Genomic DNA, 14,576 nt, shown 5'->3' with positions numbered 1-14,576 from the left:
TCAGTCCATGACTAGTTAAAGGAAATATATTTCCATGTTATTTTTCTTCAAGTGTTCCTTTTTTTTTTTTTCCTAATAATAAAGGCGCTCAGATTTTCTCAACATGACTTTCTGAAGGAGATAATTACGAAAATCTAATCTTGAGAAAGATATTCTTTTCTTCGCAATTGCTATCTTTTGAACTTTCCTAACCATATAGTCCCCGTAGCAGCTGTGCATAATTTTTTTTACATTAGTTATAGATGACCTTTGTGGTCCACAGTTTTGAAATATACTCCAACTCAATGACCTGCCTGGTAGCTCTTTTTCCTCAGTTGCCAATAAAATCCTTTTAACCTTACATTGCAAGGGCCTTTAACATTAAGTAATCAAAAAGTTTACTTTTTTTTCAGTTTTTCACTTTTATAATTCTTTTTTTGGTGGATTCTGTAGTTATTCTTTATCCCATTCTTTCACAAGCATTCTTACTCAAACAGGAACTCTTTTGGAATAATTTATAGATCTGTTACACACTATCAAATCCTTCTTTTCTGAGATGTCTGTTCAGGTGGCTGTATCGTCTTTCATGTCCTCATTTTCTTAGTACCTATGTCTCTGTAAGGCCCAGGTACTTCCCAGATTTCCTCAGCTATTTTGTGCTGACATTATTCCTTTTCAAATATCTAGCATTCTAACTCCCTTAAGTTAATTCTTTTTTTAAGTATTGATTTTCTTTAGTTTTTTTTTTTTTTCATCATAGATGCATTTGAATAGATCGCCTAACAAAAAATATTCTTTGGAATATGTTCTCAGAGTTTTTATTTTTCTCTCTGCCTTTGTGAATTGAAGAATTGCAGCATGAAAGTGGCCAACTATAATAAGGAAAGAAAACCAGGCCTCGTTCTTTGCAAGCCAAACCCTTCAGAGAAAAATTATTTTTAGTATGTCTTTTGGCAAAAATGAATGTCATACCTTGTGGGATCAAACCCAGATTTTAAGATTCCAGCCAAGTAAATATTGACACATTGCTTAGAGAGAATTATGAAACCTTTTATTTTTACCAGTATGTAATGTATCAAAGACAGGAAAATGTCATCCATCTAAGGAGGGTCAGATAACTACATGGCTTACAATGTTATAGAGGAAGGCTGCTATAACAAATTCTTGGAGAGTTACTGCACATTTAATCTTAAAATATCCAGAGAACTGCATTCACAGTGTAGCTAAGATCTTGTGAGTCGTGTGCATGTATACAATATTTTACACTTTGCTGCTGTGACACACAAGCCTTTAAAAACAGTAGGTTGAAATTATGATGTGTAAGATATTCATGTCAGAGAAAGGTCTGATGTATTGGCTATTTTCACCTGTAATCAGGATTTGAAACCATAATAAAACTAAAGGAAAATAATTATTTCAAGAATACCCATTTATGTATTGATTTATTCAACTTTTCAAAACTGAATCCCCCTTTTCCCTCTTCTCCCCTGCCCCAATCCTCTCTCAGAAAAACTTAACAAACAACCACCAAAAAAAGAAAACCTAAAAAACCAACCAACCAACCAACCAACCAACCAACCAACCAAAAAATAACCCAACCAACCAAAAACTTAACAAACAAACAACAAAAAAAGTTTTCATTGACTTATTTCTTGTTTTGTCCTGTGCTGTTTCTAGCACCAGATGTCAGCTTCATATGAAAAAGTACAAAACCTTTTAAAGCCAGCATTAAAACTTCATACATAATCACAGCTAAACACCTAGAAACATGTTTTTAGAAATCTTCTATTTTCTTCTATCAACTTGAGAAACATAACCCAGTTAAATCAGCTAATCCTCATATTCAGCTTATAACTTTCATTATCTAGTAGATCTTACATTCAGAATCTTGTTACTGGCAAGTGTACAGAGACCAGTTCTATGAAGTTAAGACTTCACTGCAAGCTTAATTAAAAACTTAACCTACTAATAAAAATATAAAACAATGCTATAACTAGTATTTTTAAAATAATTCAAATTAGTGTAGGATACTCCTATTAATAATATACTACTTTAAAATACAAAAAACTTCATTAATATCTACCCCTTTTCTCTGGTATTGTGCTCCTGCTTCCAATGCCCCCTGTTCTAAATTCAAAAGCACCAGATTTCTTCAAGAAGAATCAGGGGTGGGAGATATTCACAGCATATTCTTTATACCCTGAGATCTTCACTGGGAGAAATAAAATATTTCTAGGAGATTTCTTTTTCAGTCTTGTAGTTGACCTTTTGACTTTTCTTCTAGGTGATTCCCTTATACCACTCTCACATTCTTTCCTAGCTTAAATTAACATAAATAACCACTTTTAATTACACAATGTCTAGGTTTGTCAAATTTTTACTATATGGAGATCTGAAGTTTGGTCATAAAATAGTCACTTGACCTCCAAATGACTGTTAAAAGAGGTGAGCCAGCTCCAGCCAAAGCTGGCCCAGAGAGGGCTGAGCATTGTGCACTATCAGACTGGTACACAGCCTTCAGCTGTTTACTATTGAGACCAGAAATTTACGGACTACATATTTGTATTGTTTGTCAAGACGGTCATATCTAAAGGAATGGAAAAAATGGACTGCTATCTATTTGTTAAAAATTTCTTCTCTTTATGTCATTGTTTGATTTTAGCTTGGGAGCAACAGTACAGTTCTCCTGCGATGAAGATTATGTGCTACAAGGTTCCAAAAGTATCACCTGTCAGAGGATAGCTGAAGTTTTTGCTGCATGGAGTGATCATAGACCTGTGTGTAAAGGTAAATGGAAATTTCTACCCTTACAGTGATTATTCTATTTGGCATCTATCCATTGATAGATTGCCAACCCTATTAAATTTTTTTTGTAAATACCTAAAATTTTAATCCTAGTGCACCCACTTTCTTAGTAAAAAAGGATTCACTTATGCTGTTTTGCTTAACATGAACTTTGTATTTCAGCATGCTTGTTTACCTAGGCTACTTGCATTATTAATTTTGCTTTATAAGGAGCTGACAAAAGCCTATCGCATACTAAATATTAGGACTTATCAAGAAGAATATCAAAATTGCAGTGATTTAATATAAGATCAGTAGTTCATGAAGCTTCTTCATTATTCATTTTATAAACAGATAAGAAATTCTTCAATTTATAATAGATAAGTAGTGGAGAAGTAAGTCTATACCTGGTTTTGACCTTGGGCAAATGGATAAAGAATAAAAAAATCAGTAAAAGAAGAAAACCACAAAGGAATTTTGCTGAAAATATTTGATGACCTAATACAATGGCAAGGAGTATGATGAACACCTGAATCAAGGAATGAAAGTATTAGTGTGTAGGTACATATCAGATATTAATATATGTAATGAAAATGTTAGCATCAGAAATTGTCCTAACTACAAAGTGGCTTTTTCTGGATTTCACACTTAAAGTACTGAAAGCAAGTGTCTGATAGGAATATTTCAAATCAGTATAAATAACAGACATTTGGGGTCAAAGACTTAGATTTCATTCCACTATAGAACAACATGGTTCCTTTGAGACCTTCAATACGTGGCTACGCCAAGAAAAGGCAGCAAACAGAGCTCATAACTGTTCTGCAGCACATGGACAAAGGAACTGGGCTTTACATCCCAACTCTGCCCCAAAGGATGGATTCACATGTTCAGAAGGAGCAGCAAATTGTCTAGAACACTCACTGGTTTTCCCCTCCTGATTTACTTCCCACATACAGATACAAGCTGCAAGGAGTCATACAATTTCTTATTAAATATATAGACAAAAAGCCATGCTTGGCATTAGTCTCAGTCATGACCCTGATGTCCTCAGCTACTAATCCTAAATGAGGAGCCTTCCTCTCACCTGTCCACCCTCTACTTTCATCCAGGCATCCAGTGTGACTTTGAGCACACTCATCACCAGAGTATTGTTTCTCTGAGAGTGGTGCAAAAGTGACATTCTTTCTAGAGAGTAATGTGAGGGAAGGAACCAGCCTTCATCCAGCAGCAGCTGAATCTTCCTGTGTTCAGTGTTGATCAAATAAACATTCTTTGTGAAAGTGCCATGCAACTCTAGGATTATTTCACATACCTGTCAATTTGTTAATTCAATTATGCAAGATTGTCTGTCAGAATACAGTGGAAGAAATAGTTCTTTACTCTTTTGCTCTTTATGTGGTGTCATAATAATCACTGGAGAAATAGGATAGGCTCATGTTTACTTGAGGTTGCTTGTCAGTTTTACATCTTCATACTGGAAAAGTTAACCAGTAGAGCATTCAGCAAAGATCTGAATATCAAGGAAAGAACAATAAAAGTGTTATTGACTTCAACAGACTGGGAATTTAGTGCCTTAAAAGTGTCATTTGAAAGCACAGAGGGCACAGTTTATATCCTTTATATTACTTGTGACAGGGATGCAAGCTATGTAAACGAGATTTATTTTTGTTTACCTGACATGTCATTATAAATAACCATAGAGACTTTGATTTGAAAATAAATACCCTCTGTAATCTTTAGAAATAGATAACATTGTTTTGTGTTGGCCTAACTTTTACAAGCTTCTTTTAAACATTTCAGTGCTTTGGCCATTGCTTCAATGGGTTGTACAGGGGTTATAGTTGAAAAAAATGCTGACATGCCATACACCAACACCTATGCACAAAAAAGCACATATGCACAGTGATAAAAGTGATTTATTTTTTTCTACTATTTAAATTTGTCTTTCAAGACATTAGTGAACATGGCATAAGTTAGTCCTTGAAGAATTTAATAATAAATAAGGCAGTTTCTTTTACTGTAGTTACTGTTTTTCCTCCAAATACTTTCAACCTTTTTAAAGATTATAAGCTTAGACAGAAAAGAAGGTCTGCTTTACTTTTGCAAAATAATTAAACTTGAATGTCCTATTCTCTTCTAAGAGGTGGTTCTGTTTTTGTCCAATAGTATTTTATTTCTTCATATCTTGATTAGAGTAAGTTAGAGATAGTTTTATGAATCTGCTACATGCATTTTCTGTGTGAATTAAAAGGTGAACTTTCTTTTTGCAGTCAAAACTTGTGGATCCAATCTTCAGGGACCTGGAGGCACTTTCTCATCACCCAATTTTCCATTTCAGTATGACAGCAATGCTCAATGTGTGTGGGTCATCACAGCTATCAATACTAATAAGGTGAGATTATATTCTGTTTTTCTTTTAAAAAACCCACAAAACAAACCAACTCCTCTCCCCAGCTCCACCCCCCTAACCCTGAACTAACCAAACAAAAGCACAAAGAGACCATAGCGTTTTTCACTAATAGGATTTATCTTTATGGTCCAGGTTTTGTATTAGGTGCATTTCAGATATTTTTAAGAAATGTCTGATACCAGATGAGTATGGACAGATGTAAAAGCCTCTTGTTTCCCCTAAGATTGTTTTACTTTTTGTATGCCAAGTAGATGCTATCCTGTTTTCAGGTGATTCTCTAACTTAATTCCCAGAAGCAACTATCCAATGGTATGAGGCAATTTCATGGACCCACTAGTATTGTGTTGTAAGCAGAAGAGCTATTTTGTGTGTAAGACTGTATAAGACTGTTTACATCATGTTTGGCCTTCAACTGTGTGACAAATCACTGAAGTTCTTGAATGCACTTTCCCTTCATGAAGAACTGTTCTGAAGATGTTTATTCCATTGTCTGAACCACTGTATTAAAATCCCATGCACTTTATATCCACACTTTAAAGCACAACTACTGGGAGTTCTGATAATGTCAGACGAGTCAAAGTAGAGCAATAAAGCTAAGTTATGACACCAGTTGTCTTTAATTTCAAGAACTAGACACCTGGAAGCAATGGCTATATTCTATCTCCAGGTGTATAATTTTGTGTGAACTGAGTATAATGGACTTGTTTAGAGGTAATAAAACATAAATTAGCTGTGCAGCTCAGAAATGTTTTATAAAAGACTATTATCATCTGTGTTTGCTGGTACAGGGGTATATTCTACCTCTAAATTCTGTTTTATATTGCCATCTGCATCACACTCCATTAATCGATCAGACAGGCCTATAAGGCCCACTCCTTTGCACCTGAATTCATCAGAGGATTCAATGAAAACCTGACTATTTTCAAAATTTCAAAAACCATTTAGGTACACTGGTGTATTTCTCACTCTAATCTTACAAAGCCTTGTGTGGAAGCCATCCTTGTGTTCCACTTCAGTAGAAGAAAAAAGGGTATTTATAAAACTGATTAGAATTTGATAATGAAAATTATAATAAGTATTTGGAGGGGATAGGTTATTTGTTTGTTTGTTTGATCCTTGTTCCAAGGACTGCTAACCAAATTTATCTAATTTATAGGTCATAAAAAAAAGTGTCAAGAGTCCTTGAAAAATGATTCAGTCTCTTTTCCATGGATGGGTAAAAAGTTCAAAAATAATATCTAAGATCCATTTCTCATCCCAAAGAATTTTTTTATTTTTATTTCTTTAATTAAAAACTATTTGTGAACAAGATAAAATATGTATATTCATCTAGAATTTCTGAAAGTTTTGTGAAATGTGCCAACTGAGAGAATTTAGTATCATACTATTTGAGGAAATGAAACACAGCTACTACACTTTGAACAAGTTCTCTAAACAGCTTGAAAATCTCCAGTGAGAAGTTGAATGAAGTTAAGACACATAAGGCCATATTTTGCATAAAATGGTTTCTCTTCTTAAATGCACCATGGGCATATCTACATAACAAAAAAAGGCAAATAAGATTTTAGATGTCCTGCCATTGTGAAAAGCAAACCCTTGAGCTCACAAATTGGTATGTATTTACTGGCAAGTCACAGGTGACTGCAGGTTTAGTATATTAATGACTTGGAGATTGTTAAGGCTTAAACTCCACTAGTGGTATTCATGTCTTAATACTTCCTTCCTCCTCTCTCCCTCCCAATTCACAAGATGGTGACACAGTGTTAGCTTCAAAACCTCAGAACTTTATGTTTTACCAAAATATTTTTATGGGGATATTCAAAAACATGATTTCTGAGTACTATTTTCCTTATAAAATTTCCAATTTCTGCATTTAAAGAACTGCAGAAAATTAATTGAACAAATGTATTGTCTCTGGTTGTCACTGTGGTTGACAGAGTTACAGAATGATTGAAGTTGGAACAAACCTCCAGAAATTCTGTAGTTGAACTCCACTGTTCAAGCAGAGCCAGCTCGAGGCAGCTGCCCAGACTTGAATATCTTGGAAGAAGGTGACTCCATAACCCCTCTGGGCAACTGTCTAGTGCTCTCTCACCCCCACAGGGAAAAACTGTTTCCTGATGTTCAGACAGAACCTCCTGTGTTTTAGTCTGTGCCCATTGCCTCCAGTCCTGTCACTGGGCACCACTGGAAAGAGTTTGGTTTCATCTTCTTTAAATCCTCGCATCAGGAATTTATAGATGTTGAGATTCAGTGATCCTCTTCTTCTTTAGGGTGAGCAATCCCGGCTGTCTCAACCTCATATGAAAGAAGTTCCAATCCCTTAATCTTCTTAGTGCCCCTTCACTGCACTCTCTCCAGTTTCTGTCTATTTTGCTTGTACTGGGCAGGTGCAATTGTTTTTCTTTCTCTCAAAACATTTGAAAGAACGAGGCATTCTGTATATAAAAATTCCAATTCTAATGAAAATAAAGTTGGCCTTCTCTTTTGTCAGAGATCATGCCTGCTTTGGTTCAAATAAAATGTGCTTAACTGTTATTCTACACTGATTTTTTTTTTTTAACCTGAAACTGTAAATACTGCAAAATAGCATATGACCATATGAAAACTTCCTAGCACCTGAATGATAGCACCATATAAGAACATACACGGTTTTAATATTTAGGGATGAATCAGATCTCATAGGTTTAACCTCTGTTGGTTCAGTAAAATATTTCAGTATATGCATGCTTCAGTTTAATTTGATTAGTACACACATTTTGATTTTAGTTGCAAAGCAAATTTTCAGTAGCAGGGATGGCTGTAGGGGTGACTTCTCTAGGAAGAGATCAGAAGTTGCCCCCATATCAGATGGAGACAGTTCTAGCTGGCTCCAAGAGAGACCCACTACAGGACACAGCTGAGCAAATCAGGCAAGCTGGTGGCACCTCTGTGATAACTTTTTTGAGTATTTGAAAACCATATTTAGGGGCAAAAAAACCTGTACAGCTGAAGGAGACGAATGAGAATACCCTAGAGAAATAACCCCACAGACACTATGGGCAGAGCAGAAGGAGTGGAAGAAGGTGCTCCATGTGCTGGAGCAGGGATTCTCCTGGAGTCTCTGGAGAGTGTCATTGATGCAAGTTGTCCCTCACAGCTCCCAGAGGTCCATGGTGGAGCAGAGATCTGACAGCCAGCCAAAGTTAAATTACTGCACCTTGCATATTTATCTGTCTTCTCAAATATTTAGATACTCCGAAGATATAGTGTGTAAACAATAATTAAGAACAGGTCACTTATTTATAATTAAATATGAACTTTAGGATAAGGCCATAATCAGGAATACCTGTTTGTTGGTGGTATAGTAATATTATACCAGTAATAAGAATGCAAAGAAGTAATGTTAGGTTAAGCAAGTAATTTTATTTCAAAGTATAAGTTGGACACTGTTTCTGAATTTCTGTAATATACCACTGAAATTACTATACTCTGAGTTAAATTCATCATGGACAGATTGTGGTGCTAGGAGCTATATTATAATAGCTTCAGCATTACCCAGAAAATACTGTTCTTTGCATGGTATTGGTTGGAATAACCATAACTCTTTGATATTGCAATCAAATGCAGATACACAGGAATTATGGAGTTTTTAATCTAAGGAATAGGTAAAAGGCTTACAATGTTATCTGGAACAACATTCAGATTTTTTATAGTTTTCAGAAAAGCAATGATTGGAAGAATATTATGTGTTGAGGTTAAAAGAAAATGAGATGATTTTACAAGTTAGATCAACTTCTTTTGATGATCTATTGAGGAACTTGCATGTATAAAGTCTTTGCTTATATAATCAGTGGTTTAATGTGTTTAGTTTTGACTCACACTGACATTGCCTTACTGTTCTGAACACAATACTGGTGGCCTTGTATGATTGTTAGAAGACATAATAATTGGGAGAAATAATTGGCAAAACAAGTATTAAACTCTGTTATGAAGTAGAATGATAGTGGAGAATTTGTATCTTAATTGTAGTGAAGGGTCCAGGGGTGTATTTTTTGTAATTTATCTTTTTGTTCTGTGTTGTGATAATGTTATTTTTGCATTTGATATAGGAAACTTTCTTTCTTCTATTTAGTTTAGTTGCAGTTTTTTTCTTACTCTCAGTGAAGGTTGTATATTGAGTGTGGATTTTAATGATGGTTTGGCCTTCAAGTCAAAAACCTCATTGATATATAAATGAAGATTTGTCATTGTTGTTTTATAATGACTACAATAAATAGTATGATGGTATTCATTATAAAATGACAATATTTACAATATTGTACAGCACAGCCGGGAGAACCACTATGATGTAGCTATCCTGGTACTTCGGAGCTGGTACTTGTTGCTTCAGTTGCAACAAAATATCTCAGCAACTGAGAACTTTTAAGGGAGAGTCAACAGATACAAGACCTTAAAAGGTTCTTTATGCTAGTGTAAATGGCTTTATCCTGGACTGAATCTAGCTAATTTTCTCCCTAACTGATTTCAAAAATAAGTTGGACAACAGCACCATATAGATGAAAAAAATGCTTCCCCAGTCAATTATCTGCCTCCTTAGCTTTGTACTGCATTGGAGTTAGTCTCTTGCCTCATACAGTTAATCAGATATGCTTTTCATGTCTGTCTTGTTGACAGTAGAGTAGGACCATAACTGAAAACCTCAAACACAGCCAGAGCTGACAATGAGTTTACTAGTGAAAAGTAGAATAAAAATTGTTTGCGGAAGGAAAGTCATGTGTATGGAGCCAAAAATAAATGATGAAGGTGCACTGATACATCTGATGTTATCAGTGAGATCCCCATATTTTCACTGTTCTTGTGCATGGTTTTTTTTGCATTCTTCTTCTTATATCTGGATCCTGTTCTGTGGAGCTGATCTGTTTAAGAGCAAACAACTAACTTTTTCAATATTTAATATTATGATTAGAATAAGTATAATCTATGATGTACAAAGGTCTAAATAGTGATTCAGTGGAGAAAGAAATATGAGCAGTTGAAACATAACCTTGAAACAGTGAAATATCTATGGGTGCCTGAATGGTATCACACCAACACATTTTTAAAATCTTCTTGATGGCTTATACCTTGCTTTGTTGCCCCTCTTAGGAGGGGTGCTTGAAATTCTCTGTGAAGATCAATACCTGCACATGTAAGGCTTCTCCAACAGCATATGAGGGAGGAAATTCACGGACAGTTTTCCCATTTCTGGGTTGTCTTAACATGGTTTCTATATAGTGTTTTATATACACCAATGAAAGGATTGTTGCTACTTTTATCCACAGCTACTCAGGAATCAACAAAAGCTTTGTTGATCAAAAATAACAAAGCTATAGTTACAGAGAGCTACCTGAAAGAACATTCAAGAAAATCATACCTTTATGTGGAACTCTGAAGAAGCAACAAAATTTAAAATTCTTTACTTGTCCTCAATTGTGATGCACATATTTTTAATCCTTGGGTCCCTTGAAAAAGTGCTTGTGACTATCTGAACAGAAATGGGAACACGAATTTCCAGTTTGGACTCCATTTCATTACATCTCTCACATCTAGTAAGGGAAATGATATCTGAATATCTTGTGGGATATTGCATAAACTCATCACATAGGTTCTGGACCATGCTATGTATTGCCAGTAATTTGTTCTGACATTATGTAGTGGGATAATTTTATGTTTACATTTTAAGTGGTAAATCTCTGTAGTTTCAAGATTCAATTTCCATCTCCTCCCCAGTGCATTTTTTGTACTTCTTTTCTCTTCAAAAAATTGAAACCTACTTTCCTATAATTGTTTTATAAAAAACAAACCCAACCAAACCCAAACAAACAAAAGAAAATAAAGAAGGAAGGTGTACAAAATGAAGAATTTCAAATTTAATGCCAGGCTAAAATACCAGTGAAATCTGAATTAGGGCTAAAGTTAACCAGAGTTCAAGTCTTATGAATTATACTTGCTGATTTTTTCTAATCAATGGTGACAGAAACACTGTGGAAAATGTCAGTGCTAGAATGACAGACTTTCTGACAGATTTCAACCACATTCACACCATGTATCATTCATCACCAAACATCAAGAAGGAGAAAAAAAAGCAAAAGGGCTCCTATAAAAAAAAATCAAGCTGGTTTTTGTCAGAATTGTAAGAAATTAAATATGTGAGCTAACTGCTAAATTTAGATGGATCCAAAAACTAGGTCCTGGTTCTGTTAATTTTATATGACAGGAATTTTAAAAAAAAAAGAAATTTTACCTGCATATTATCTTTTGTTTGTCACAACCATATTCTAAATTTTATCTTGAGTGTATTTCAATCATAAAAGTCTCCTTACTGCTTGCATAAGTACATTATTTAACATGTGTTCATTAGAATATAGGTTTTTGAGATTTTGACAGTGTTCACATCCTTATCTTTTTATCTCTTAAATTTTGAAATAATTTTCAAATCAGGAATGAAATGCTTGAGAGCTGGGAGATAGCTGACTTTTGATTTTGGCTTTAAGGGTTTTTTAATTATTATTTTTGCAAATGTTTTTTAGTTTTTGGAGGGTTTTTTGTTCATTTGGTTTCTTGAGTTTTTATGTCAAATTTCTGTTAAGAAGTCTATAATTTAATTTTGTTGAAATGGCAGAGCTTACTGAAAGTTTATAACATGTTTCCAATTGCTGTAGTCCTTTGCTTTGTAAGAAACTGTTTAAATAATTCAAAGTATCTGGGAAGCTCCTCACATGACATTTTCTGCAAGTCTGGAGAATTATACTGGGAATAACTTGCAACTATTACTGAAATAATATTAAATATGGTTGTCCTTCAGTCACTTTGCATTAAAATAGTCTTTGCTTTTAATATGATTTTATGTTCAATTTTTCTCTTCCTCCTTCTTCACGTCATTATTAAGATGTTGTTTTCTTGCTGCAAAACCCCATATCTTTCAATTTCTAAGATTTTTTTGCTTTTAGGCCAAACCAAGAATAAGAAAAACTATATTCAACAAAGTGCTGAGTATTTACATTTAATTTTCCACAGTTCTGTTATTTTGTTAACCAGTCAAAACTGCCAGTGGAACATTTCCTAAACTAGCTGTTTAAACCCAGGTGCCATCCATATTTAATCAGATTAACAGTATAAATCCCAAGCAGGCAGGGTGCTTCAGCATGAATTCAAAGACACATTTCATGAAGTTTCCTTTGGTCAGGACTGTTGGAACAAACCATACTGCACCTCTTTTTTGCAAGCAAATGCCTCAAACTTGATTTTCCCTAAGCCTAGTAGGAAGCTGTACTTTTACAGCCACAGGGTGTTACAGTCAGTGAAAAGATTAAAAAGTATGAGCAACTTAAGCTTGCTCTAAACTATATATTTTGTTCTTCAACCGTGCAGATTAAAAAGACTGCTCTTGTACTTATCAATAGCAGATAATGAATTTTCTCTTATATGAAACTAGAAAGTGTAAATATGTTTTGGTTCTGTTCAGAACACAATAAATTTCTTTGTAGCGTTTGCCACACTCTTCTTCCATATTGTTCATGTACATTTTGATCCAGTTAAAATATCTGAGTCACATATATACTACAATTAAAAAAAATCTTAGACATATATGTGGACAGAGGGGAGATTCTCTCAGCAGAATAAGAGCATAGTAGGGAATCCAGCTATTCCTATGACAGGAAATTAATAGGTTTGGCTGTGAGGGGACAGACTCGATTGTTGAGTAAGAGAATTTGGAGTCAGAAGGTATGTGCAGTTGTAGAGGGATAAATGACTTGTCATTACATCCTGGAATTTTGCTATAGGTCTTCATTATGAAAGGAGGACAGGTTCATTATCTTAATTTATTGTAATTTTTTTTCCTGCCATGTCTGTGACTATAGGAGTGATATTTCACACAGAAAATATGAATGACCCATAGGGGATGGATGAGATTGTGCTTATTGCAATAGCTACGACAAAAGAAATTATTTCTCTTTGAACCATTAGCAATATTGAATTCTAGCTGTTGCTTGTATTTACTATACCTGGAGCTACTAACTCCACCTTTTGATAAAACTTTATGTAAAATTAAAAGTCAAATTAGAATTTTAGTTGTGTTTGGTTTTCTATAAATTCCTAAATTGGGTCTTAGTTATGTCTTCCGTCAATTCTGAATGCAAACATTTTTCTTACTTTTACTTATCATGAATATCCACACCCAAGCTAGAACTTTTAAGAAGATATATGTATATGACTAAGAGACTTTGATAGTAAATTTCCAGTGCTTGCACTGTGAGCATTTGAGATGTTTCAGTCTATTTTGTTTGATGAATTTTTGGCAGAGACTTGTCGCTTTTCTCCACGGTTGAGTTCACTTGGTTGCACTTGCGAGTGATCTTTACAGAAAATTGTTCTGGTCAATATATATCTTTTTTTGTGATATTAGACTGAGAAATAGAGCTGATAGTAGTTTGCTTGTTTGTTTCTCTGTTTTCTATAATGGGATTCCTTCAAAGACTCGTGGTACCATTCTATCTTGGCAGCTAATCTTGGATGCCAGATGCCCTCCAGGCTGATCTGTAATGTTTCCTCCTCAGGAACAGGACAGAGGCAGAAAATATGAAGAAAAAGTTCACAGATGAAGATAAGGACAGGGACATCACTCACTAGTTACTCTCATATGCAAAGCAGACTCAACTTGTAGAAATTAATAAAATTAACTGCCAATTAGATCAGAATAGAATAGTTAAAATAAGAACAAATCTGAATCAGCAACCTCCCCTCACCCTGCAATACCTCTGCTCCCAAAATCTTACCTTGTAAACCCAATACACATTCAGAGTTTGTGTTTGAAGGTTTGCATTGAGACTTAAGTCACAGTATGATTCCCATGTTTCCACCCCTTTTGGGATGTGTGGCTGCCCATCAGGTTAGGATGACATCAGTTAGTGACCTCTCTTCTTTCTTCTGGAACAGATGGCTTACCCTCTGGGGGATTAAAAAGGGCAGATTCATATGCTGGGTGCAAGGATATCCTTTCTGAGTAACTACTGAAAGGAAGAACCAAAGCAGGCGCAAGTTAATTTTAAGTCCCTGTCCCCTCCAATGTTCATTTTTCTGTTTGAGAATATTTTTTTTTTCTTTTTGTACACTCTGACACTGAGCTTAGTTTTGTGAGGGAAAGATGAAGGTGATTTTTTCCATTGTGGTTTTATAAATTGGTTGATTTTTTTTCCTGCTTATACCTATTGCTATATCTTTATAAGGGTCCTGGCCGGTCATGCTTCTTTTCAGGTAATCTAGAGCATCTTCATCTCCGTATCTGTGAAATTTAATAATAATAATAATAATAATAATAATAATAATAATAATTCTGCAATTCTGCAAAGCAGCTTTCCAGGTGGATGGCCCCCACTATGTT

General features: G+C 34.7%; 1 protein-coding gene across 3 annotated transcripts in view; it reads left to right on the top strand.

The window, feature by feature from the left end:
* CSMD3 (CUB and Sushi multiple domains 3) overlaps positions 1 to 14,576 on the top strand; it is a gene marked incomplete at its 5' end in the record, with an annotated part of 578,503 nt that overhangs the window by 259,723 nt on the left and 304,204 nt on the right. For all 3 annotated transcript variants that reach the window (XM_083859670.1, XM_083859669.1, XM_083859668.1), the window contains 2 exons: positions 2,642 to 2,766; positions 5,034 to 5,155. In XM_083859670.1, the coding sequence (XP_083715796.1) occupies positions 2,642 to 2,766; positions 5,034 to 5,155 (247 nt within the window). The remainder of the gene's footprint in view (positions 1 to 2,641; positions 2,767 to 5,033; positions 5,156 to 14,576) is intronic.

This window comes from Zosterops lateralis (assembly GCF_965231275.1).
Source record: "Zosterops lateralis genome assembly, chromosome: 1".
In the NCBI taxonomy this organism is placed as follows: Eukaryota; Metazoa; Chordata; class Aves; order Passeriformes; family Zosteropidae; genus Zosterops; species Zosterops lateralis.
This window is presented reverse-complemented; position numbering and strand designations above follow the sequence as displayed.